Here is a 23,331-nt window from a genome sequence, read left to right on the forward strand (position 1 = left end):
ACTCTAGGTACGAAGTAGGGTCTCTGCGCCCATCCACATGGAAGCGTGGGTCTGGTCGCGTTGTGGGAGAAACCCGCCAAGCCTTGGGCAAATCAACGCGAACTGATGGGTAATTAAAGGTCCTCCTGTACGGACTTGAAGATCACGGAAGCACGATGCTCCTCCTCTGCAGCTGTCAATCCTCAACCCGTATTAAACCGTTCAACGCACCTCACGTTTTGGATGTTTTAATACATGCATTTCTGACCGTCAGCACACATCACCACAGCTCCGTCTCGTGTTTTCAACGACCCCAATCATTCCCATCCTTCCCTCCTGGACAAAGGCTCTAATTTTTTTTTTTTTTTTTTTTTTTTTGAGATCTCGGCTGATGACAACCTCCTCAATGAAGGCCTACACGTACCGGCCCGCTTTGTCACCCAGGCAGTCTCTAACCTTCCACACCTCTGTCCCACGCCCTGTCCTACCAGCCGGCTCGACCTGCATCTTGCTTCGGATCACCCATGTCGCCTTGAATCCTGCCGACCTTGTGTGCTTGCGCCTCCTCCCCTCATGGCTCCCCCTTGTTCGTACGGACCCGGTCCCCGTCATGGACTTTGCCGGAGAGATTGTCTCAATTGGCGAGGGTGTCAACAACTCAGGGAATGACATGGAGTTCAGTCAGAGCCTGCATGTCGGCGATCTTGTGTGCGGCGCTGTTGGCTTGAAGGAGGTCTTCACGGGCAGAGGAACATTGGCCGAGTACGTGGCAGTGGAGAGTGGGCTGGTTGCGAAGGTACCCGCGACCTGGACCGGCCGAGAAGCAGCTGGTGTCATGGGAATCGCTGGACAGACTGCGCTGGCGATGGTCAATCAGGTGCTGGCCGACGGTAGGCATGACATGGAAGGCATGAGAGTGCTGATCAATGGCGCAAGCGGAGGAGTCGGAACGGTCCTGGTACAGATATGCAAAGGCTTCGGGGCCCTGGTGGTCGCTGTTTGTTCGCGGGCCGGAGAGGAAATAGTTAAGGAGCTTGGTGCTGACGAGGTAAGAGTGTCGATTATCTGCGTATCTCAACCTGGCGGCAGAACTCGAACTAAAGAAGAAACCAGACGGTCGACTACCGGGCCCATGATTCTTTGGAGGACGCCATCGCCATGCAGTACGGACAACACCAGTTCGATGCCATCTTTGACTGCGTCGGGACGCAAACCCTCTATGAGCAATCCCCGAGGTACCTCAAACCACAAGGGCAGTTCGTCAACATCGTGGGTGGCCCATCTCAGGGGGTGGTCCCGTTTGTCCGAAACAAACTGCGACCAAGCTTCCTTGGTGGAACACCCCGAAACTATTCGCTCTTCCTCCTGAGTGCCTCCGGAAGAACTGCGAGAGATGTCGCGGCCCTAGTTGAAAAAGGTGTTATCAAAACCGCGGTCATCGACTCAGAGTTTCCTATGGAGCAGGCAGCCGAGGTAAGGTCCACCTCCCAGGTCGAGATCTTGCGCTATTAACAACATCACCAGGCATTTGAAAAGCTGGCCACTGGGCGGGCGAAAGGCAAAGTAATTATTCGGGTGGATGATGGTCATTCGACATGAAATTTTCACATAGCCTGTCAAAGTACTCCTGGATGTCAAACACGACCCATTTCATACTCTTCCTTTCTCGGTTCCCTGACCATTACACAGTGGCTTGGACAGTTTCCTGTGTCGTTGGTAGACGCAAGATCTGCAAAAATTAGAAGCGGTCCAGCCAAGCTTGAAAGAGGGACAATTACACTCACCGCAACATCATAGTCAATCGCCAGTAGCTCCCGCCAGTCCCTGTCCTCCATCAACTCGAACCGTTCGACGGGTAGTGGTGTCCCGACCCATGCGTCATGATGCATAATGAGAGGTTTATCAGAGCTCCATGGTTTCCCGAGTAACATACTCCTCCAACCAGTTTTAACCCGTACCTCCAAGTTACACCAAAGCGTCGCACCCTCCTGAACCTGCACCATGACTGCCGCCCTGAAACTCGAAGGGATACCTTTCTTTCTCGCACCGTCTTCCTCCATCTTCCAATGCACTCGGTGTTTCTTGCTGCTCTCCCTTGTGCCTAATGCGGTGGCTCTGACCTCAAGCCCCTGGGGACTGGAGAATGTCATCCTTTCAGTGACTCCAACCTCGACGGCAGCTTCGACAGGTACCGGGGGAGAGCGGAGACCCATCTCGAGTTTCATCCCCTTCTCTCGTTCTGTTGCGACCTCGATCTTCGGGCCCTCGACTCTTTCTGGCGCATATTTGACTACCTGGGCTGGCACAAGCCCCACGTCGGTCTCCTGACAAGGCTTGTATGAGAAGACGCCATCGATATGTGCTTCCGTCATGCGCTTGCTTGGGGAAAATGTAATAAAATTAAACTCAAAACAAACAAGAACCGCTGGCGCATCGCGGTACGTGGAGCGCTGGAGGTGTGTAACCCGGCATTCGAGCGTCCTCTTCCTGTCCTCTTTGTAGAGTGCACGGTCCGATCCCTCTCGAATTTCGGCGGGCTTGTCGAGGGTGCCCTGGAGACCATCTGACTCTAACTCGACGGTTGCAACGAAGACCGTGGGTTCGCCTGCTGGGGATTTCATCGTTTGGCATCGCTCGTTGTTTAACCAGTGGGAATACAACGGCTATGCTGTCGCAGTATGATACACGTCAAGAAATGTCCATGAAACGATAAGGTATGTTTGAGTGACGGAGATCACCCCATTACCTTTTACGCTTGAATTATGAGCGATTGTTCTAAAAATAAACGGGGGGTTTCATCAAGGGCGCGTAGGCCTCACGCACAGATGTATGTATGTACAACCTTGGCTGGAGGCGGTGCAGGTTGGAAGACAATCTGGTTGAGGTTTGGCGGCCGTCAGAAGAATCAGCCACATAGCTCGCGCATAGAATCTGGGGCCCCTGACAGCCACTCCCGATTCACTTTTCAAGTCGATGTCAACATACAACCCACTGATGATCTAGATCGAAAATGGATTCAGCTGAACATCAACGTGATAACTCGAGTTATCCGAAATATCATGATCTGTATTTGCAACCATGATCATGTGAGACCGTTTCACGTTATTTATGACTCCAAGGCATTCCGAAGCGTAGAATAAGCCAACAAATGTACCTTTATAATTAATAGTCCTCCAGGCCCAAAGTGTTTCTGACCTAACATGTCTCTGTCTTTGTCGTTCCTCTTCTCGAAGGGTGCTGCTGCTTTTGAGCCTTCAACATCAGAGTCAGAGCTAAGTATCACCAATCAGAGAAACACCGGAGTCAAAGCATTATGCTGCCTAACCATGCTAAAACGGTGATTCAGGTCGACCACTTGCCAGGTCAAGCAAAGGCCCGGCTTTGTGGGTATAAGGCGGTTGGCTCCCCAGGAGGGTTTCGCCCACTTCCTTCTTCCACGTCTTGACTTTAGCTGAATAGACTCGAATTATTCGTGGTTACTCTGACTCAACAGGGTCCTCAGAATCGATTTTTGTTTGTCTTTCCTTCGCCACACGGCCATGAGAGGTAGATACTAATCAGACCCCGACCCTTTCGAGATCAGGGCACGCACGAAGCAAAACGCCAGGTCAGAATAGAGTTTTGTCTGACATGAAAACCAATGAATGTTTTTGATACATGGGTTTTGGCTGATGACAGAAGCAAAGCGCGGTTTCCGCTACTTCCTCGGACTGAAGTTCTTCGATCGCCCCGAGGCTCACCGCGTCGATTATGTCGTTGATATTGAATCACACATGATATACAGGCCATTTGAACCCCATGCGCCTCTGGACTCCCCGAGAGCGGCACACCCTGTTTGGACCTTGAATATCTCATCAGAAAAAAATAAGAGGGTTAGGTACCTGAAATTGGTCAATTCGAGCCGCTACGTATGGATGAAGGAATGGGCTCAGCTAGCCCGGGATGATCCCACACTGTATCGTTGCATGGACCTCGGACTAAGTCACCTCAGTCGGGTCTCCCAGCAGATTACAACTTGAACAAAGAGATATTACTCCGCCCTTCGGTCAGCTGCTGGACCGCTCAGCCAGGTACGAGATGTTAGGCCCCGACTCCTTCGAGCCCAAGCCAGGTGCGAAGCCAAGTGCGAGGTCACAATAAGGTTGAGATCACGATAATACTTTTGCAACACTTCGCCGGCCACTCGGAGCATGCTTTTGAGACTGGGGTTTTGGCGGCGAAGAGAACCAAAGCGCGGCTTCCGCGGTTCTTTTCAGAACTGAGGTTATTCAAACTTCGCTTCGATAAGTGGGACAAGATGGGACGGGCCGGATGTGGATTCACGATTCGGGCCCCGAAACTCCGAGCCTAGATCTGCGCAGAACACGCAAGGACACGTAGTCTGGTCCATGTTTTCCCAGCTGACGATGGATGAAACCTTCTAGCCTTCGATATGGGCGCCCAAGACGGAGATTGACTCCCAGGCTTTGGATCCACGTCATTGTTGGCAGACCCACTTGACCATGGATGCATTCCAACATCGTCTGGTCTGGCACCTAGTAGTAGTTGGGCGACAAAGAAGCCAGGGGCCGGAACGGATGATGCTTTGGAACAGTCCTTGCCCTTGCCAGTCAGCGTCTCATCCCCAGATCTCCAGACGCCAGCCGTAATCGGAAGATATCCGGAGTGGCGTACCGGAGGAGCACATGCATGTAGGAAGGCCAATGATTGGGACCAAGACGCTATTTACCTTGAAATACAACATCACCACCTTCTCAAATACCTTCCTATATCCACCCTTCAACTGTTGCCGCATGAGACCAAAGCCGAGCCGAACTTGCTCTATGAAATCCGAAGCCGTCCAGCGTAAAGTTACCTCTCCAGGAACTTAGGGTTCCAACACGATCCCCTAGATAATCCCACTCCCGCAGACTAGATATCACACCCCCTCACCGTCAGCTGGTTTCGCAAGGAGTTGGGCAACCTTGCAGTCAACCACAATGCATGCAGCTGACTGCAATGTGCCCAATTCAATTCAGAACAACACATGCAATTGCCCACAATGTTCTTACTTCACCACGATAATGCTTGCAATGTGCGAGGTGGAAGGCGGAGGGCGGCGCTGTCTTGGGGACTGAGGGTTAGGGTTAAAAGCTCTCCGCTCAAAAGGTTGTGGGCGTGCTTCTGGTTGGCTAGGCTTGGTTGCGCCAAGATTCAAGAAGGGATGGGGCGTGCCGCTACGTAGCGAAGAGACAGGAGAAAGTGAGTTTCTTGGAGTTTGACATTGCATTGGACGCCTTCGGATTTCATAGTCAATGAAAACAAGTCCACATACCGGTACATTTCGCAAACACGATTGCCTCGACGAGATCAGAGCCGCACGAAACGACCAGTCGCTCGCTTCCAATTCATAGCTATCCGCCCAAATACGCATCTCTTCCTGGAATCGGGGCGCCCAATCATTCAACCCCAGCTTGCCAAATGCGCTCATTCCTTTGGATAGCAAGACAAGCATTCCATCCTCTCAAGCCTTTTCCTGAAAGTCAAACCGCTTGCAAGGTCGAGACAACCTCCGCTGATAACATTTCGCAATCATTCATGACCAAACAAAACGCCTTTTCAACCAGTCGTGACCCGAAGCCGTACCTGACCAGACTCCATCCTCCCTGCGCTGATTAAAACAATCCCTGCGCTGATCAAAACAAAAACAGAAAAATACCAACAGAAACTATTTTTACACAGCACAGAAGGCGTCATCCAAAAGAGAACGCCCCGTACAACCCCCCGATTATCGTGCTTGAGTGAAGAGATGCAAAAAGTGGCCCGAGAAACCCAGTGTCCCGCCCAGCACATGTCCTGTGGTGTGTTGACAGGTCGTCATTGTGCGGGCCTTCAACCCCTAATTGCCGCCGATGAGAAAGTCTCGGGTCCATAAAAAGGGAACCGGCCATGTGGACGTTGGTAATAATAACCGCTCGGCGGGGACGAAGATAGAATACCGAAATCAGGTCCCGAAGGCGATTCGGCTTGTGACTGAGACGGAGCAGGGCTCGGGGACGGGGTTGACAGGGTGCTTGTGGGAGAGGAAGCCGCTCCGCGCGGTGTCATCCCGTCCGCGATGCTTTTCGGCAAGGCATGGTGCGATGTGCCGCCGTGGGAGTGTGAGTAATTGGCTGACTGCACCAGATTGCCTTCAGTACTGCCACTCATGCTGCTGGAATCACTGGAAGTGTGATGCCGAGGCTGCGGCGTTTTTTTGGACTCGAACTAGAGGGCAAGTTAGTGAGATTGTTGTTAACGGTCAGGAGTGAAGCTTGCCTCCCATCGGGTCCGTTGTGGCCCGGCGCAGCGCAAGCTGTGTGGCGGGGTCACCTACAAAGCACCACTTGCTGACGATTTCGTTGTAGGTGGCCGATGAGATACCGGTGCTGGTTGAGTCTCCGCGAGGCGTAGTCGAGATGGGAGATGCGGACGAACCAATGCCGGGAACGGACCTGGTCGTCTGCGGCTTGCTCTCCGCTCCTCGTTCCAGCGTCAGGGAAGACTCGGGCCTTTTCCTCGGTTTCATGTAGAGGCCATCAGACTTTGAGGCATTGTCGCTCTTGGCATCCTTGATTGCCCTGCTCAAGGAAGTGGAAAAGTCGTAACGCTGGGCAAATTGGCCGCTAGGTCCTGAGATTCCCACAGACAGGTTGTCGCTGGGAATATCACCCATACTCTTCACGGGCTTGAGCTTGACGCCATGGGACTCGGGCTCTCCCAGGTAGTCCTGGATTGACCGGCTGAGACTTGCTGCGTCGTTCTGTCCGGAATCCTCATTCGCAGGAGAGGAACGCCTGGGTTTCTGGCCCGAACTGCGGTTGCTCTTTGGAAGACCGCCAAAAGAGCGGGGTGTCGAGCCCACAGTACCTCTCCTGTTGTTGTGATGCAATGGCTTTTTGCGGAAGTCGACTTGGAAGTTGGTTCCGTAGTTGTTGTCCCAATGCTCCTGGCCGTTGACGGCGTAGCGAATGCAGAAGTAGAGAGTCTTCAGCTCCAAGTTGGCCATATCCGAGAGCTTGATGCTGAAGTGGAACCGATCCTGGCCGAAGGGTGTCTCGACGGGGCGAATCTCGCACACGTACTCAGCGGCTACCTCGGACGTCGTCTTCCAGTAGTCGAGAGTAAACCTGCAGGCCACGAACTTGTGGAATGCCAGGTTGGCCACAGCCACGGACCCGATGAGTGACTTTTGATCGGCCGACAGCCAAATCTTCTCCAGACGCACGAACTGTGCCTTGCGAGCAGGAGTATCGACGGGGAAGTTGGTTATGACCAGTTCCCATTCAAACTGGGGATTCCGGTCGGTCGGACGTTCGTCACCCGAGAACGGGTACTCAACATCGCTGTCGTAGGTGTCCACGGGAGACGAACCCGCGCTGACAGCCAGGGGCCTGTCGACTTGCAAGAAATGCCGGACATGCTCAAGGTGTGAATCAAAGTGTACGGCCTTGGCATACGTGGGGGTACCGGGGGCGCTCGAGGGCCGACGCCGCGAGGGCAACCGCAGTGCTGGGCGGACGAGTTCGCCAGACTTTTTGCGCACCATCTGCGGCTTATACCGCTTTTCCTCGTCCGTCTCCTCTTCCGAGCCAACACTGGAGCTGCTGCTCGACTTGGACAAGGAAACATGCGGTTCTGTGGCGGACCGCGTGTGAGTGAACCGCCGTTGGCACCCGTTGGCGAGTTCACTAAGGGACGTGGCGCTGAAGCTATGGTGCATACCTTCGCCGTTCTTCGCAGCAGCTCGAGACTCACGGTCTTCCGAGGTGGTGTTCTTGTCTTCCGCGGCGTCAGGCCTGCGAGCTCTCTGCTCAGGGATTTGGCTGATGGCGTCATGAAGCTCCTTGATGTTGTCGATTCCGCGGCTGCGGGTTTGCGGAAGCTCCTCGTCATCACTAGCCGAGTCTGGCGGGGACATGATGGCGCCGTTCGGGATGCCGTGGTCGCCGGTAAGGGGTGGCGGTGACTGCCGCACACTGTTACCCGCAGTGATGCCCTTGCGATCCTCAGGTGTGGTCTCTGGTGAGTGTTGGCCTGGCACCGGCTGGCTAGCCAAGGGAGCGCGTCGCTGTCTCAGGAGGTACGATGCAGAACGAGGAAGAGTTGGCCGTCCACTGTTGCTCTGTGGGATATGAAAGGAACTCCGGCGGCTGCCTTCCGGCGAGGGAGATCCGGACGAAGCCGGCGAGCGTTGTGGAGGAGTGTAAGGCATGGTTGGACACGATATGTCAGGGGATCCGACAAAACGAAGGTGAAGTTCGCAATGGCGCGAGTCGACGGTGGATACTGTAGTGTCTAAGCCCACGTCATTGATGTCGATATCAGCCGATTGGATTCAAAACGAAGACACGCTGGCCTTGGGACGAGTCAGTCAGTGTGTTTATCGTCGATTTGACGGGTGGCGAGTCGAAGACGGGATGGGTGGCGTAAAAGTGCGGGGATGGTGGGGGATGGGAATGAGCGTGTCCGAGGGACAGTGACAGTAAGATGAGGCTCCAACACGGGGAGCAAGGTGCGGATTTCTTTGGCTTCTCGATCCGAGCGTACCTAGAGACCGACAGACTCAATTGGGGGGGATCGACTGGAGAGCTGACCAGGCAATATTCCAGCAACAAGTCAAGTTCTCGAGGATCCGGGCAAAGAGTCGAAACCGGACGCGGCGCTGTATGATAGGAGGAACGGCCAGTCGAGAGCGGGCTTTGAATCCTGGACCCTGATCGCCGTAAAGGAGAACGGTCGGTCGGTGGTCTGTTCGGATCGAGGGGTTGATAAGGACGTGTTGACGTGGGCAAAGGGACGACGAAGCAGTCGATGCGAAGTGGCAGTCCAGGACAAAGAAGGTTGTGTCGGGTTGACCTGGGGCCTTTGGGCTGTGACCTGTCAGCAGCCTGTTCCTGGACGAGGTATCAACCTCGATAGGCTTGTCGGACAAAACAAAGCACACAGAGATGCGTGGTTGACTGGCAGAGAGAAGAAAATGCCCAAAGCACGTCGGGCAGCGGGGCTTCTGTCAGTTTTGAAGTCGGGCGTGAGATGATGGGGACGGGAGCTGGGATATACAGAGTAGTACCGCGGTGGGGGCAAAAGACGAAACAAACTTGGGTTGGGCGGTGCCACTAGCCTCCCCATCTTTGACCACACGTACCTTGGATATGGACGGCGTAACCTAGGATGGGTTCCGTGGGGAGGAAATCTCAGGTGAGAGGTCGCCTGCAAGTTCCGTGCCGTAATGGAGCCCCTGGACAATGATTTGCAAGCTGGTAAAGATGGTACAGCTGCAAATTAAGTCTGTCAGACGCAGAAATGGTTCAGGGGAGGGGAGCCGCGAGCAGAGAAATGGACGAGGACTCGATGTTGGAACAGGTTCGATCGCCATCTTCGCGGCCCAAAGCCAAGGTTCGAAGGGGGGGGTGGATGTAGTAGCTGGTGGATTGCTTGGTTGCTGCAAGCCGCATGCAAGAGTTTGGTGAAGTGGGGCCGTTACGCCCCGCCGCTCGCATCTTTTTTCTCGAGAACGGGTCGGATGGCAAGGTGCCAAAAGGCTGGACTGACAAGGGGTCCGCCGTGGCGAGGCAACACAAACACCAAGCAGTCCCACCTTCCTAGGACAAGATATCGCCCCCTTCCAGGATGAAATCCCAGACGTTGATACGTCCAGGTGCCCTGGACACGCCTGCCCAGATGGATAGGCACACTGTGTCTTCAGCATTCCTCCATGGATTTGAACCCGACTGTGAAAACCCGATACCGGCTGGATTGCATGCGACCTGAAAATCGACGCTAACTTTACTCCGTAATTATCTGAATGCAGCAATGCACAAACAAGAGAGCTTTGAGGAGTACGGAGCACGGATACTCCGTACAACTTGTTGTTGATAGTGCATGCCATCTCCTGCCGGTTCTCGTATGCCCAAGCAGCAGCATGTATTTCCGTTGAGGACCGGCCCCGGCCGGTCCGGGCATGACGTGATGGTTTCCCATTCCAACGACTTCGGCCATAGGTGGCGCCACACTGCTTCCGGCGGGACCGATCCACTCGGCGACGTCGGCCTCCAACCGCAGCGGCAAGCTGCGAAAACTTCACAAGCCTATCGCAATGACAAACAAGCGGAGTACCCTGGGTTTGGGATTGGCTGGAATTTTGTTCCCTTTTCACCTAGGATTGATGAGGGGCCCATAATGATGCATGCTACTACGAGTCAGCCTGCCACGACTATGTATGCACGCCGTAGACGTGTGTGTTTGCTGAAAATCAATGGCCATTACAGCCCAATACGGAGTACCTACCGATTCCGTTGCCCGGTGAAGATTGGTGACGGATGATGCAGTGTTCCTGACACTGTCCAGGGTGCCCAATCCGAAGAATAGTACCACTCAATTCGATTTTATTCTGTTGGGAACAAAACACCCGGCTATGAACATGCAACTACAACCAGATGTTAAGATTGTTAAATCTGCCAAGCATCCCGGCTCTCCACGAGTTTGCCTCCCTCCCTCATCACTTGTACGCCGGTGGCTATCGACCTTGACGAGGTTTCGAGCAATTGACTGTGGCAGATGGGTTGCCTGGGGGCCATACCCCCTGGGTACTCTGTGTCCAGTCCCCCGCACTCATGGAGCTGCTACGCTACGCACCTCCATACATGATATATCCCTGGTTGGTGTTTAATGAAGGCCCGGTTCCCTTACTGTGCGTCCTCGGGTGTTAGTATCCGAGACGCACTGACGAGACTTCAGACGGTTCTCCCTTGAGCGGCTTTGTCCAGTAATTGTCTGCCTTGGAGACAGCTTTGCTCTGCCGATAAGCGGGGGGAATTGCCTCAAGCCTTTGAAAAGCTTTAACAAGAGCTGCGGAAAAGCTGTTGGAGGAGGCCATATACGAAGGACACTCCCCATGTTGCTTGCGTCTTCAACCCAAGCGAGGGTGAGGATGACAGATTGGACATTGCACAAAGTCCTAGACTCTGCCTCCTGGAGACATCCCACGGCCATTTTCACACCGGTGAGCCCCGTTCCACCAAGGGTGGACATCAAAACTCGCTTCCACGTTCTGGTCCCCCGTTCTCCAATGGAAACACAAAGTTGGGGGCATCCCGATCAGTTCGACAAGCCCCTCTGGTTAGCGTCATCTGCCGGCAGGGATCGCTCAAGGTTGTACTGGACAAAAACTCACTGCAGGGTTGTGGTCCAGGCTGTTGGCTGATGGCATCGCACAATCCTCCCTCCCACGAAACATGTCTGTCAGGCTAGTCAGGTCCCCTCCAGGACTCTAGACCAAGAAGACGCATTTCCTCGGTGGGACAATTCTGCGTCCAGAACATGACAGACAATTTACGGCTAGTTCTTGAGTTACAGTTATCGATTGAAACGGGTTTCATGCACCTTGTTTGGGGACAGGAGAGGGAAACCTAGTGCAGATAACAATACCCTCATATAGGTCCTTACTACTTACAAGTACTGTACCTATGGGATCCGTGGTATGTCCCATCATGTTGAATATCTCACCTCCCCCGAAGGCGACCGCCCCCGTTCACCTAGGTGGGCGACCTGAGCTGTCATCCCGGGTACGGATAGCACGGTCGCGACCTGCCTCGGGATTTCACTTGGCTGACAGGGGCCGTCGCAAGCGCGGGGGTCTGGCACTCGAGCGGGGGTTGGCAACCCCTGCGCTGCAAAGTGACGGCCGGACAGTCGCCTCACTCTCGTCCACACCATACACAGTGTCGTTGGTAGCGTCGAGGACTCAACAAGAGAGAGAGTATCGTGAGCGGCAGTAGCTGTGCATGGCTGTTGGGGACCGGTATCCAGAGCACGCTCTACGACGGAGGGATTTCATTGGCCTTGACTGAACCGCACCTAACTCCTATCTTGCGATGCGCGGCTCATTGGACCTGGCGATTGTGGCGTCAAGTTTTGTATCTTGGCGGCTCTTCTCCACCGGAAAACGTTGAAAGGTCTTCAACAACCCTGACCATGTAAAAAAAGTTTCAGCGAGTCTCCATCCCAGCACCATCCCAGGCGCTTCGGACATGGTTTGTTAGTTCACCCCACGCCGGTCACAGACCTCTTTCTGCGCCAAAACTCATGAGAACCCTGAACTCTTCCTCACAGTCTGAGCTGCTTGATGTACGTGTAGACGCTTACGTGTAGAGAACCCTGAGCGTCTCCATGTGGTGGTGTCTTTTGCCCACCTACCTGGCAGATAAGCGCGGGAAAATTTTTAGCTCAAGAATGGAGTGCGCCAAGAGGTCCAGTCCTTACTCCGTCCTTCACAGTTTATTTAGATCTGTCAGACAAACCCACGCAACTCGATCGCAGATTTCTACCTTTTTGCGATCTCGCATCTCAGTTGAGAGGTAGTGGATGGAATTGCCCGAAACTTTCACCCCCTTATCATCGGTGTGGCACACCCTTTTGTCTGGGCTGGATCTGTCGTTTCATCGGTCTTATCTTGCCATTGACCAATCAATGACCTTATCTCCGACCCTAGCCACCGTGGGATTTTTTTTCCTGCAGCCGCTCGGTGGCGGTCTAGCAGGCACCAAAAAAAATGAGAAGAGGTGGGAGTACCGTTGAAACACGGGCATTTTTCTCTTTCTGTAATACTGAGAAACACTTATAAGAGAGAACTTCCACTAGAACCACCAGCGCAGAGCGCGCGACTCGACCGCTTGCTATTTGTCCATCCTCCGTATGGGCGAAGCGTAAGTCAGGGAGTCTTTCATGTATCCGGCACATCTTGCCTTGGAGGTCACGCCATGGCGAGTCATTCTTTGTCCCCTCATACCAAGGTCGGCAAACGGGTTCGAAACCTCGTCGCTGCAATTCAAGGTGATACTCATCTCGCGCCTCGCGCTCTAGGAAGCACCTTTTAGTATTGTTTGCTTAGGCGCGAGACGAAGCAACCTTCCAAGAAAAGAACGATACCTGAGTGAGTGCGGGACGTTTCTTGGGTCGATGGCCTGCAGCATGGCGCTTGGCTGTCGGATGCGGGTGCAGCGGCCATCGGAAGGCGTCGGCACCAGAAACAGAAAGAGAAAGTGAATCACATCAGCCATGCATCTTTCAACGCATGCAATAACTACTCCGTTGCTCCCGCCCGGCGCTCGCCGGTTGCTGCACAAACTCGACCGACTTTTTGGTTCGCTTCTCATTTATAGACTTGATACTGTTGATTAAAATGGCCGATGACATACTCCGTAACTCCAGTTGAACGGCAGAGCGACTCGGTCGAGGCTAGATACCGAGACCTGTAGACGGGTGGGTTATTCAAGTTATCTAGCCACTGCTATCCGAAACGGCTAAGGTACCCCGACTTCGCATCATTCTGTCTATCTTGTTCCGCTTGCGACGGAGGAGGGCACCCGAATCCCCAACCGGTGGAGGCCAGCCAATGGCGTTCCGCCCTTCCCGGACCGGCATGCAGTAAGATTGCTGCAGGAGGACAATGTAGTCGATGAGGTTACGCCGGAGCATACAACAGCTTTCTTGACAGCAGCAGGCGTACGGAATTTGCTCCGGTCGCTTATTGCGAGAGGGCGTCTTCGCTATGGATTCTTCTCCCCTCCAACCGCGCTTGTTTGCAGCTTGGACTGAGCCGAGAGACGGTCAACCCGTTAAAACTGTCAGTGATCGATACTCGGTCAGAAGTGATATCGCGACTGCGAAACTTGTAAGGTCAATTTACATGGCTCATCCAGAAGAACTGTCCACCAGTATGTATACCAGGTAAGTCGCGACAAATTTGTCCTCTGTCAGGTGTTGGTCAGCCTCATGGGCTGAGAGATGAGGTGGTCCCGATGACGTCACCAGGTAGTTTCGGAGGAAACATCCTTGGTTTCGGTACCTCCTCAGTGTTACGTCTTAGTAGTATAATCGACTTTCCGAGATTTTCAGGTTGAAAGAAATGGAACTGAGTAGCAAGGTTACATTACTGGGAGGAAAACCCCAAGGCTCAATAGACTGTCTTCTTAAACCTCAGCGTACATCACGATAGAAGATGCACAGTCCTTCGTGATTCATCTGCTGGTGGCTTGTTTACGCAGCCGGGTTAGTGGCGTGTACGTTACCCCGCAACGGTTTTCTGACAGAACTCCTGCGACAGCCTTTTGCTTGCAGCCGCCACCGAGAAAGATGCCCATTGTTTCAATTCAAAACCTAAGGCCTTCATCCCGAGAGTTGCAGTCGTCAAAGACGTGAAGACGAAATGTATTATTACCACAATTATATCGACGGTCGCAACCACCGTATGTTTCCTTACTTTCGTTTTGCCCTCCAGTAAATATCAAAAACAATCCTATACCAGCCTTGTTCCAAGGTTTCATGCTCGGATAGAGCGGGCGAAAGGAGTTCCGCTGAATCCACGCCTTGGGGTCTACGAGTAAGGAGCTCGTCTCATCCATCCAACCACGCTGAAGGGGCTGCATGGTGACATTGCCCCTCTCAATTGACCAATCACTCCTCGACATCACCGCATAGCATGGTCTGAGGGTGAGATTGGCCACAGCAACACGCCTCCAGAAGACCTTGGTCGTCGTGCAACCGCTGGCGCAAAAAGCGGTGAACAGGCATCTCCGTTCGCTCAATACAAGCCATTGTTCTGGACTATCCCCATTATTCTACTCCCCATCGGTCATACGTTCCTGCGCACACGATGGATGAGTCCATCTCTGCTCAGTCATTCCTTGCAAATACCTGGATACATTACCACCGAGGCATCATTCTACTTTCTATTAACGTAAATCTCGAACCCAGTGACTCGGACTGTGGCTTGAATAAAGATCCATTCGATCATGAAGGGATATGGAGAGCTAGATTTATATTATCTTCGTAACCAAATTATATTACAATCCGCCAGATCATAGTTCTGGGGTATGATTGCGTAGTTCCTCTTCGACAAAGATGTTGAGGCAGTGATAACTGCCCTGTCCATGAAGCTCCTTCTGGAGCCGAGATAATCAAGCAATGGCTGACACTCAAAGGAAGAGAGAAAGGCCATGGTCTCCAGGCATGACTGATATCGAGTTAACCTCTCGCACGTGTTATCATCATCCCAGCGCCGTCGCCTCAGATTAGCTATCTGAGACAGCAAAAACGAATTCGTTGGTGCTGCCATAGTCGGTGCACCTTATATAGCGCCTCTGCTTGTCACACTATCCCTCTAATACGCATCTCATCCAAGACGTTGTTCACACCGAGGATGGAGGCAGTGGAGACTGGCCACTGACTCGCCATCTTGAAACTGACAACAATTCATTCCGGCGTTCTCTGTTACTTCATGTCATGGAAATGGGCTGTTGGGAGCATGATACACGCGGAGACGCTCGTCATCATCCCCTGATATCAAACCGATTCGTTGAGCGGCCGTGTAGTTTGGCCGCGGGGAAGCAAGACTGATGGCGTTTGTTGTACTGCATCTCTGCTAGGAACTCCGATTTGCTCCTCCGCATTTCTTATGTCTGACGACTCATGAAAGGAGGTGGGGGCTGTAGGTTTGACGCGGCCCTTTTCAAGATGTGTCGTGAAGATCTCGACGCCAAGCTCGATCGCATCAAGACGGGGTGGCCTAGAACCTCTCGATGCGGAGACGATGCCTCAATGTTTTACAAATATCTGCAAAACAGAATCCTCGCTCGCCGCCGGATTCACACCTTACACGCGGCTTGCAGACGCGCTTCCCCTGGCCACACCGATAGCCATGGCGACGGTTGCATGTGGCGAAGGTCAGAGAGGAACGGTTGAACATGCCGCCACTAAGCCAGACGTCTGGACACCAGTTCCCCGCTCGATGGAGATCGCTACTGCATGTAAAGAGGGGACCATCCTTCTTGATAAAATATTGCGTCTGCCGGTGCGCGTTTTGGGTAAAAGTAATTCACCTACCCAGCACCGGAGGCCGGACGCAATCGCCATGTTCATCGGGAAACAATTTAGTTTCAACCCCTCCGAGATACGAAGATGATTCAGATTGTGCGATTGATATGGCCACCGGTGGCCGCTAAAAGCCGCGTGCAACGGTAGCATGGCCTGGCTGCGGCAGGCTGTCTGCAGGATAACGATCGCGAATTATGGCCACACCCCAGGGGGCCGGGGTTTACGGGGTAGCAATGGGGTGTGAGGACACCTTTGGGGCGATTCCTGCACCTCAAGACAGCGCGTTAAGCAGGCAACTTGGGAGTAAATGGATGTCCCCGACTCAGCATTACCCACAGAGCGGATCCCATTACGCAGCCTACATCCCAAAAGACACCATAGTGCGCAGTAGTGCACTTTCACGCCGTGTTCCACAGGGTGCTCTATCCGCCTCTGGATCAATGTCATGATCTGATGCTTGCACCGCCCGGCGGGTACTAGGTATTAGCCCTGATGGTCTGCGACCAAAGAAGACTACACGGGGACAAAATATGGTTTGGAGCATCCCGAGATTGGCTGAGAGGCACTAGTAGTCACGTCCCATTGCTGCTTCGTACAATATTAGTGATCTGAACATGAAGTGGTATAGACAAACCAACTTCATTATTCCTACCCGAGTTCCAAGATGCTTGAGTCAGAAGAACGGCCCGGGTTCCTGCCTCGTTATTTAGTCCAGGAATGTCCCGGTCTGCAGGAATCCGGGCCTGTGAAATTGATGGCTGTGGTCTTTCGTTTTGCGCACTGTCGAATGTCAAGTTGTCCCGCTTGTTCCTGTCGTGTCTCGGATCGGTGTTCCAGGTGTCGGTGCTCGCCATGCCGTATCATGACAGGAGATTGATTCTTCTCTCACCTGACCTGCCTTGGACATCCTACACTCCCTCCCTTTCCAAGCGTAGCGTTATTACCAACTCATGATAAGCCAATCCATCGCGCCTGGATGCAGTGCGACACACACCACATAACTCCTACATAGATGACATAATTAGACCGGAGATGCTATTGGATCGTTGAGTTCCCTGTCCAAGGAACCGTAGCCGTCTCCAACACTTGGCAAATGCGACCTAGGCCGAGGAATGACAATGATGAGCTCCTTAGACCCCCACCCCAGTTATCGACAGCCATCACAACATGCTCGAAGCCGAAAAGGCAGTGCAGAACACGATCGCGGAGCCTTGGGGTATGAGCTCGATTTATAACTCCTCCGGCCTTGTGAATATTCAGAGGCTAATACGGTCTGCGTGTGAGGGGAGTAAAGCATGGAAGAACGGAAGATCGCTCAGCTCACGCACGTGTCTACGAAAGAGGGAGGGTTGCCATGCAGATGAAGGGTGCTGGCGTTGTGTCGTTAACGCATTAACATGCTTCATATGCCACAGGTTGCGCACGCAATGACGGCAACACAACTGTTCGTTAACAGTCAGCCGCGTCAGAACTCCGTATGGGTGCTTCGCAGAGGTTGGGGTCCTTAGGGATGGCCTGTTCACGGCGTTTCCAAACTCGCGTAAAAGAGGTGGAATTGGTATTCCCTCTCTGAGTCAAGCAGGATAATATAGAATTCGAGAACCCGTTATACTATCTTAGGTCTAAATCGGCATGGCTTCCTCAGTCTTGTATTGTAGGTCGGAGTGTTGTACTAGTTCCTGCCTTTCTCTGGTTGTTTCGGCCCTGCGTCCTCCGGCAGGTGTCTCAAGCTCTGCTCACCGGTGGCGCTAAGTGATCATGTTGTGCTCCCTAGATGCAGCCGGTGAAAAGGCCGAGACTTTCCAGAATCAACCTGGCGTCAAGTTATTAATTGGGTGTCATGGTTGTGGTAAGGCCGGGTGTGCAAGTCCGGAGCTGGAAGCGGAGCCCAGTCCACGGTTCGTCTTTTGAGGTGTGTAGAGTTAACTTGGGATTTTAGGACCTGGAATGTTCGCAACGACCGCAATGCTGACCGCCAAGGATATCGAGATTCTCTGGGATCCTGATCCTAGGGACAATGAGTTGTACCGACGATTGCGGGGAGAGTGAAGGCTAGGAAAGCGTGTGTCTCGATGGCTCAGCGGGGAAGAGAACAAGGTACTTAGGACTGGTTCACAGACAGGATTACATTTTGTCTATCCAGAAACTGCCGCGAGCAGGATCGAAGAATCTAGGGTAACTTGTTAATAGATAACCCTTTCTTCATACAACGGACAACCCGGGTCCTCAAAATCGCACACTATTGTCCCAAGTCGACCTTTCCTTTTGCCGAACACCAACCAACACCCCCGATCGCTTGCCACGATTGACCCCGCAGAATGGGCGACTTCCTGACGACTCACGCGGGCTTCATCGCGTGGGATCCACAGGCGAGGACTCGGTGTCCACATCTCAGGCGGCTGATACGCACGGCGGGCATAATCCTGTGGTAGAGCCGTGACTTCCGCTCCAGGTTGTGGGTTGATGCGCTGTTGGAGCACACGGAAGGATTGGTATATCTCAGGATACAAGAAGTTGGTAATAAAGTTTGGCGGTCTTGCCGGGTCAGGAGTAATCATGATTTTGATATGTGTCAGGAGTTTTGTCAGGCCTGACTCGGAGGTGGTCCCGTGAGGGTTGCTGAGGCGTGCCGTCGCTTGTTGCACGCTAGATTTGAAGAGAGCCTTCGTCCACTCAGTAAGGAGGTATTTGAGCGTGTTGGGGCCCTCAACGCCGCGAAGCTCGACATCCGTAGGAAGGTCGTGGTTTTGTTTGCGAGAGGTGGTGTTGAGAAACTGTTCGTCCTCTGGATCTGGCATGTTGTAATACTCGGATGCAAGGCCGCCCGTGACGTTCGTGGGTTCGGGACGAGATGTTTCATCGCCTGGCCGTTCATCTTCAGCACGGTGGCCCTTATCGTTTTCGAGGGTGAGTGTCTGGGGAAGCTTGTTGAGAAGCGGCGTCACGGCGTCGTTGAGCGAGACGTGAACAAGTCCAGTGAAGATCAAAAATGCGATCATGAGCATCATGGGCCCTACAGCCGTCTTGAGTGCAAAGAGGCCGATCAAACATATCTGGGCAATGTACAGCCCCGTCATGAGCTGCATAAGAGCCCGAGGGTAGAACAGGCCCTTCGTGTCAAACTTGGAGTCGTACACATAGATCAACGTGTACCGATAAACGTAACTGACAAAGAACATGCCGAGCCCTGCAAAAACGAGCACAAGCGGTGCAATACACGAGTAACTGATGGCTGCTTTCGTTAGCTTTGTTTCGAGTGAGATGGAAAAGGCACGGACAACTTACCTATGACACCCAGGTTCGTGAATCGAGGAAACTCGCTTCCCCAATGGACCCTCTTGAGTTTTTGCCAGCGGTAAAACCGGCGCCTGGGGTCAGACAACGACCTAAAGATCACTTGATGGCGGATGAGATCCCCAAGATTTGCAAGGGTGGTCGCCCCAGAGCCAAGGCACTGGATCAAGATATACGACAGGTAGAAGTTGGATGCTTTGGGGAGGTTCTCGGACAGCATATCCTTGATGCCCAGGGGATTCTCAATGATCTTGACGACGGAAGCCGATGCAGCAGATGTAAGAGTGGTAACGAGGAAAACCTGAACAACTTGGAAGAAGAAGTACGCGTGTTGGACATAGAGCTCGACCAGGGCGTGCGAAGGGACGCCGGCAACACGCGCGCAACCACGCAGGATCATTGGGACTGCGGCCATGAGCCACGACAGGCCGAGCGCCGGCAGCAAGCCTTGAATGACACCAAGGATGGGGGCAGGGAGCTTCATAATCCAGGAGAGAAAAAACACCATGCGGCTGAGCTCCTGGATGTTGGTAATCATGCCGACCAACACGGAGGGGATGGACCAGAAGATGATGGCGGCAGCAACGATGCACATCATGAAGAAGCGGCGCATGATGTGCTCCCACCAACGAATCCGGAGAGCGCTCCAGATTATCTCGTCGGGTTGGAGGCCGATGTAACATGGCGACATATGGAACGGCTGGTGGTGAGCAACGATTTGGAAGGCGGCTTGTGCGCTGGCCTGAGAGTCGAACTCGATGAAGGCCGAGTTAAGCGGAACCCCATCACCCCCGCGATGTTGTCGACGGAGCTTCCAGATATCGCGATTAAGTACCTTTAGCCGCAATCTGGTCCAGCGGATCGTGTCGACACGACGTCCCAGATTGTTGATTGGACGGTGGTATGGCCGTGCTTGGACTGGAATCCATAGAGCCGCGACAGAGCCGCGAACGTCTGGCAGCGAAGGGTCGAGGCCGTACGGGTGCGTGTACTCGGGACCCGATGCCTGTTCTACCGCCGGGCTATCCGGAGTCGACAACTGTGGTTGAGCAGCACGAATCACCGGATCAACCGCCTCACCCTTCTCAACATCATCATGTGAGTGGTCGTCAGCCGGGGTAAGGCCGTGGTTGAGATGAGTGTTAAGCGTCGAGGACGATGCCTGCTTCCCCAGCTTCTTCAGTCGAGCAGCATTGGCTAACCTGATGAGCCTGACTTCGGCTTGCTGCAGACGCTCCGCAGTCGCTTCGCGGTCGTCCACCAGCGCCCGGAGCGCACTAGTGTCTCGGACAAGCCAAATCGTCTTGACGGAGTCACCGAACAGTTTTTTCAATTTTGCTTCGTCAAGATAAGGTTGCGGAATGCAGGTAAACAAGACGGTTCTCGAGGACAGTCGTTGCGAGTAATTGGGTGATAGCAGATATGCCTGGCGGACGTTGATGAAATAAATGCACTCTCGATAAATCATGAACAAAATGAAGCCTGGCCAGGGTTTAGCCGTGTAGTTCTCGGAGTTCGAAGGCGGGTATCATACCGAAGAAACACCATGCCACTAGGACATGGGCGTAGAACCGAGTCGCCGATTTAATGTTTCCGATGGTGAGCGAGTCCAACTCGACGAGGCCGCTGTTGCCCGTCTTGTTGACTGGGAGGAGGATTGGCCATATCACGCAAACGCCAACCAGACATATGACAGACAGCATGCGCAAAAAGCGGAGAAAGAAGTAGCCATCAAGAGAACAGTGGTTGAGGATGTAATCATCCTTAATCGCGAGAAACGGTAGGAACCAGTCGAACCAGCCATTGGGCAGCGCCGGGCTTGGAGGCCTGGGTTGCTTAGTTACATAGAGTCCACAACACTGATGGAAAGGCAACTTACTCTGGAGAGCGCAAGTTCGGCACCGTCCGAGGAGCATACACACGGCGGCATCGACGGCGAAAAACGAGGAAGATTGCGAGGCAGACGCCTGAGTAGATCAGGACAGGAACAAAGGTACTGCCGAGGGAGGCTAGGGAGGCCGAAGACTTGTCATCCTGACCGCCAACTGGGTTGAAGTTGACAAGTGTGCCGCCTCCGGTGCTGTCGTTGCGGCCAGACCCGATTCTGGCGTCGTCGCTCTCATTCTGTGAGTCGCCGTTAGCTGCAATTCTGGATCGGGCAAACCGGCACCGAGGTCCGTCGCGTGGTTACTTTGTCCCGGGGTCACGTACGATCCGGAGTACTCTCCGTTCAAGATGTACGAGAAAGCCAATTGGACTCTCATCCATGGTGATGCCGGTTGCGCGACGCCGACGCCAGCTTCTGCCACGGCATGGCGCAGATTTCAAGGACAGCGACTGACCCAACGTTGCGCTAAGCCGCACGTCGAAAAAAAGAGCTGAGAATGCGAGGGTGGCGAGGACTCGCCAGCCCCTTGAGCTGGAAGAGGTTGGACCAAAGTGTGGGGAACTAGGCTGTGGGTCTCATTTTGTCACAGTCCATCCTGCCAATCAAGACCCAAGGGTGTGGAACAAGAGTGCCGGGCCCGCAAGCCACAGGCCTTGAAGAGTCAAGCGTCGCCACACGGATTGCTGGGATTGTGAGCGTGACGGCCAGCTTGACCACAAACTTCAATCGGCCGTTTCACTTGGCATGGCATTGGCTTGGCCTGGTACCTAGCGAATATGCGTTGATGGCGTTAGGAAAGTATGCTTCGTCGCATCTGTTTGCCACACGTGGCTCCCGCCCCATCGGGACATCGCTGTCACCCTCCTGCAAGGGATGCCAGCAGAATCGCAACACATGTGCAGTTGAGAAGGGCAAGTTAGTGATGCAATGCGGAGTTGGTAAAGTTCATAATGCTGCTTGGAAGAGTTTACAACAGCGTCAAAGAGCGGACCTTCGGCTCTCCTCGTCGAAGATCAACCGAGGGGACGGTGCTCCAAAGCCTAGTATCATAATTGACGTGGAATCGAACGTGGGTAGGAGGTCAATCGTTCCCTGAATCGGCGAGGCTTGTAGAGATTGAAAGCAACGTGGGATGGGACAGTGGAGAGATTCTTTCAGACATGACATCATCGATGGTCCCTTAGGCTCGATATACCACAGGTAATTATCCTTCAGAGCTCCCGCGGACTTCTGCGTTCTTTCTCGATGATTTTATGAGTTACTGTGTATAGTGCATGCCCAACGCTGCTACATCGCCATCGCCACAACAAGAAGCTCAGTATCATATCGTTAACATGCAGAAAGCCAAAGATACCGTCAGGAAGGGGTTGGAGAAGGTGACCAACGCCGATGATGATCGTTCGTTCTCCATGTCTGCTACATCCCATCACGGAAGAGTTTTTTCTAACCCCAGACAGGCCTTCAAGAGGACAGGAAGACCAATCTCGATACTGCCTGGGGCAGGGAGGAGCACCAGACACCTATTTCTGGCACGTTGGATACACACATGCGCAGCGCCTCCCAAGGTGGCTCGACGGGCAAGCCAGGCAAAGAGTCCATGTCCCAACCGACGAATAAGCCGCGGATGGGCTAGACATCGTTTCTCCTGCCACGAGGGCCGAGGCGACATGTGGAGCAACACATTGTTGAAAGAACATATTTCTGACACAGCGTTGGATTGGGACTACGCATTGTCCAAGCCTTTGTTAGTATCATAGCAACATTCGGAAAGGACATTGTTCATAAAATCCACCGCCGAATGCTCAGGTGACAAGTATGACCCATCGTGTATCCTTTCAGTCATTGTGAGCTGGTGAGATGGAGTGTTCTGAAGTTGACAAGCCAGCAGTTCCAAGTGTTATGATAGGCCTATAAAAAACACCAACTCCGGTTGTCCGTTTCCTTCTGATGACTAGGGTACCTGAGCACATATGTAGCAGCAATCCCGGCGATGGAACGAAGCGGGAGACCATGAATCCAGAATCTTTACCCTGACAGCATGTGCCACCACGGTTTGAAGAGAATCAGGTCCTTAAATTCTTTTGGTAAAGATGTCGCAAAGCACGGCATAGTCAGATGACTTAGACACGTTTCCGGCGACACCGGACCAACTGGCGAAAAGACGATGAAACCTGTCATGTGAGGACCGTGGGTGCAGGACGCCAATTACAAAGACATGTGAACACAATACGTATCATAGTGTTCTCGACACAAGCTCAATGAGTCAAGGCGAGCAT

At 53.3% G+C, this 23,331-nt stretch overlaps 7 protein-coding genes across 7 annotated transcripts; 2 read left to right on the forward strand and 5 right to left on the reverse strand.

Moving 5' to 3' along the window:
* Positions 1-385: 385 nt before the first annotated feature.
* Positions 386-1,491, forward strand: VTJ04DRAFT_4084 (uncharacterized protein; the record flags this gene model as incomplete). Its single annotated transcript, XM_069362055.1, has 2 exons — positions 386-1,027; positions 1,093-1,491. 2 exons carry the CDS (start codon positions 386-388, stop codon positions 1,489-1,491), a joined length of 1,041 nt encoding a protein of 346 aa, XP_069222604.1.
* Positions 1,492-1,660: 169 nt separating this feature from the next.
* VTJ04DRAFT_4085 (uncharacterized protein) lies at positions 1,661-2,600 on the reverse strand (the record flags this gene model as incomplete). Its single annotated transcript, XM_069362056.1, has 2 exons — positions 1,661-1,708; positions 1,764-2,600. The coding sequence occupies 2 exons, from the start codon at positions 2,598-2,600 to the stop codon at positions 1,661-1,663; spliced, it is 885 nt and encodes a 294-aa protein (XP_069222605.1).
* A 2,426-nt stretch (positions 2,601-5,026) lies between these two features.
* Positions 5,027-5,473, reverse strand: VTJ04DRAFT_4086 (uncharacterized protein; the record flags this gene model as incomplete). Its single annotated transcript, XM_069362057.1, has 2 exons — positions 5,027-5,092; positions 5,294-5,473. The coding sequence occupies 2 exons, from the start codon at positions 5,471-5,473 to the stop codon at positions 5,027-5,029; spliced, it is 246 nt and encodes an 81-aa protein (XP_069222606.1).
* A 28-nt stretch (positions 5,474-5,501) lies between these two features.
* On the reverse strand, positions 5,502-5,811 carry VTJ04DRAFT_4087 (uncharacterized protein; the record flags this gene model as incomplete). The annotated part of the gene is made up of 2 exons (XM_069362058.1): positions 5,502-5,629; positions 5,682-5,811. 2 exons carry the CDS (start codon positions 5,809-5,811, stop codon positions 5,502-5,504), a joined length of 258 nt encoding a protein of 85 aa, XP_069222607.1.
* A 448-nt stretch (positions 5,812-6,259) lies between these two features.
* VTJ04DRAFT_4088 (uncharacterized protein) lies at positions 6,260-8,212 on the reverse strand (the record flags this gene model as incomplete). The annotated part of the gene is made up of 1 exon (XM_069362059.1): positions 6,260-8,212. The coding sequence occupies one exon, from the start codon at positions 8,210-8,212 to the stop codon at positions 6,260-6,262; it is 1,953 nt and encodes a 650-aa protein (XP_069222608.1).
* A 9,844-nt stretch (positions 8,213-18,056) lies between these two features.
* VTJ04DRAFT_4089 (uncharacterized protein) lies at positions 18,057-21,435 on the reverse strand (the record flags this gene model as incomplete). The annotated part of the gene is made up of 5 exons (XM_069362060.1): positions 18,057-19,105; positions 19,159-20,649; positions 20,702-20,994; positions 21,047-21,291; positions 21,379-21,435. The coding sequence occupies 5 exons, from the start codon at positions 21,433-21,435 to the stop codon at positions 18,057-18,059; spliced, it is 3,135 nt and encodes a 1,044-aa protein (XP_069222609.1).
* A 954-nt stretch (positions 21,436-22,389) lies between these two features.
* Positions 22,390-22,688, forward strand: VTJ04DRAFT_4090 (uncharacterized protein; the record flags this gene model as incomplete). The annotated part of the gene is made up of 2 exons (XM_069362062.1): positions 22,390-22,453; positions 22,513-22,688. 2 exons carry the CDS (start codon positions 22,390-22,392, stop codon positions 22,686-22,688), a joined length of 240 nt encoding a protein of 79 aa, XP_069222610.1.
* Between the last annotated feature and the right edge of the window lie 643 nt (positions 22,689-23,331).

Source organism: Mycothermus thermophilus, assembly GCF_041956435.1.
Source record: "Mycothermus thermophilus strain CBS 625.91 unplaced genomic scaffold VTJ04scaffold_2, whole genome shotgun sequence".
NCBI classification, from domain to species: Eukaryota; Fungi; Ascomycota; class Sordariomycetes; order Sordariales; family Chaetomiaceae; genus Mycothermus; species Mycothermus thermophilus.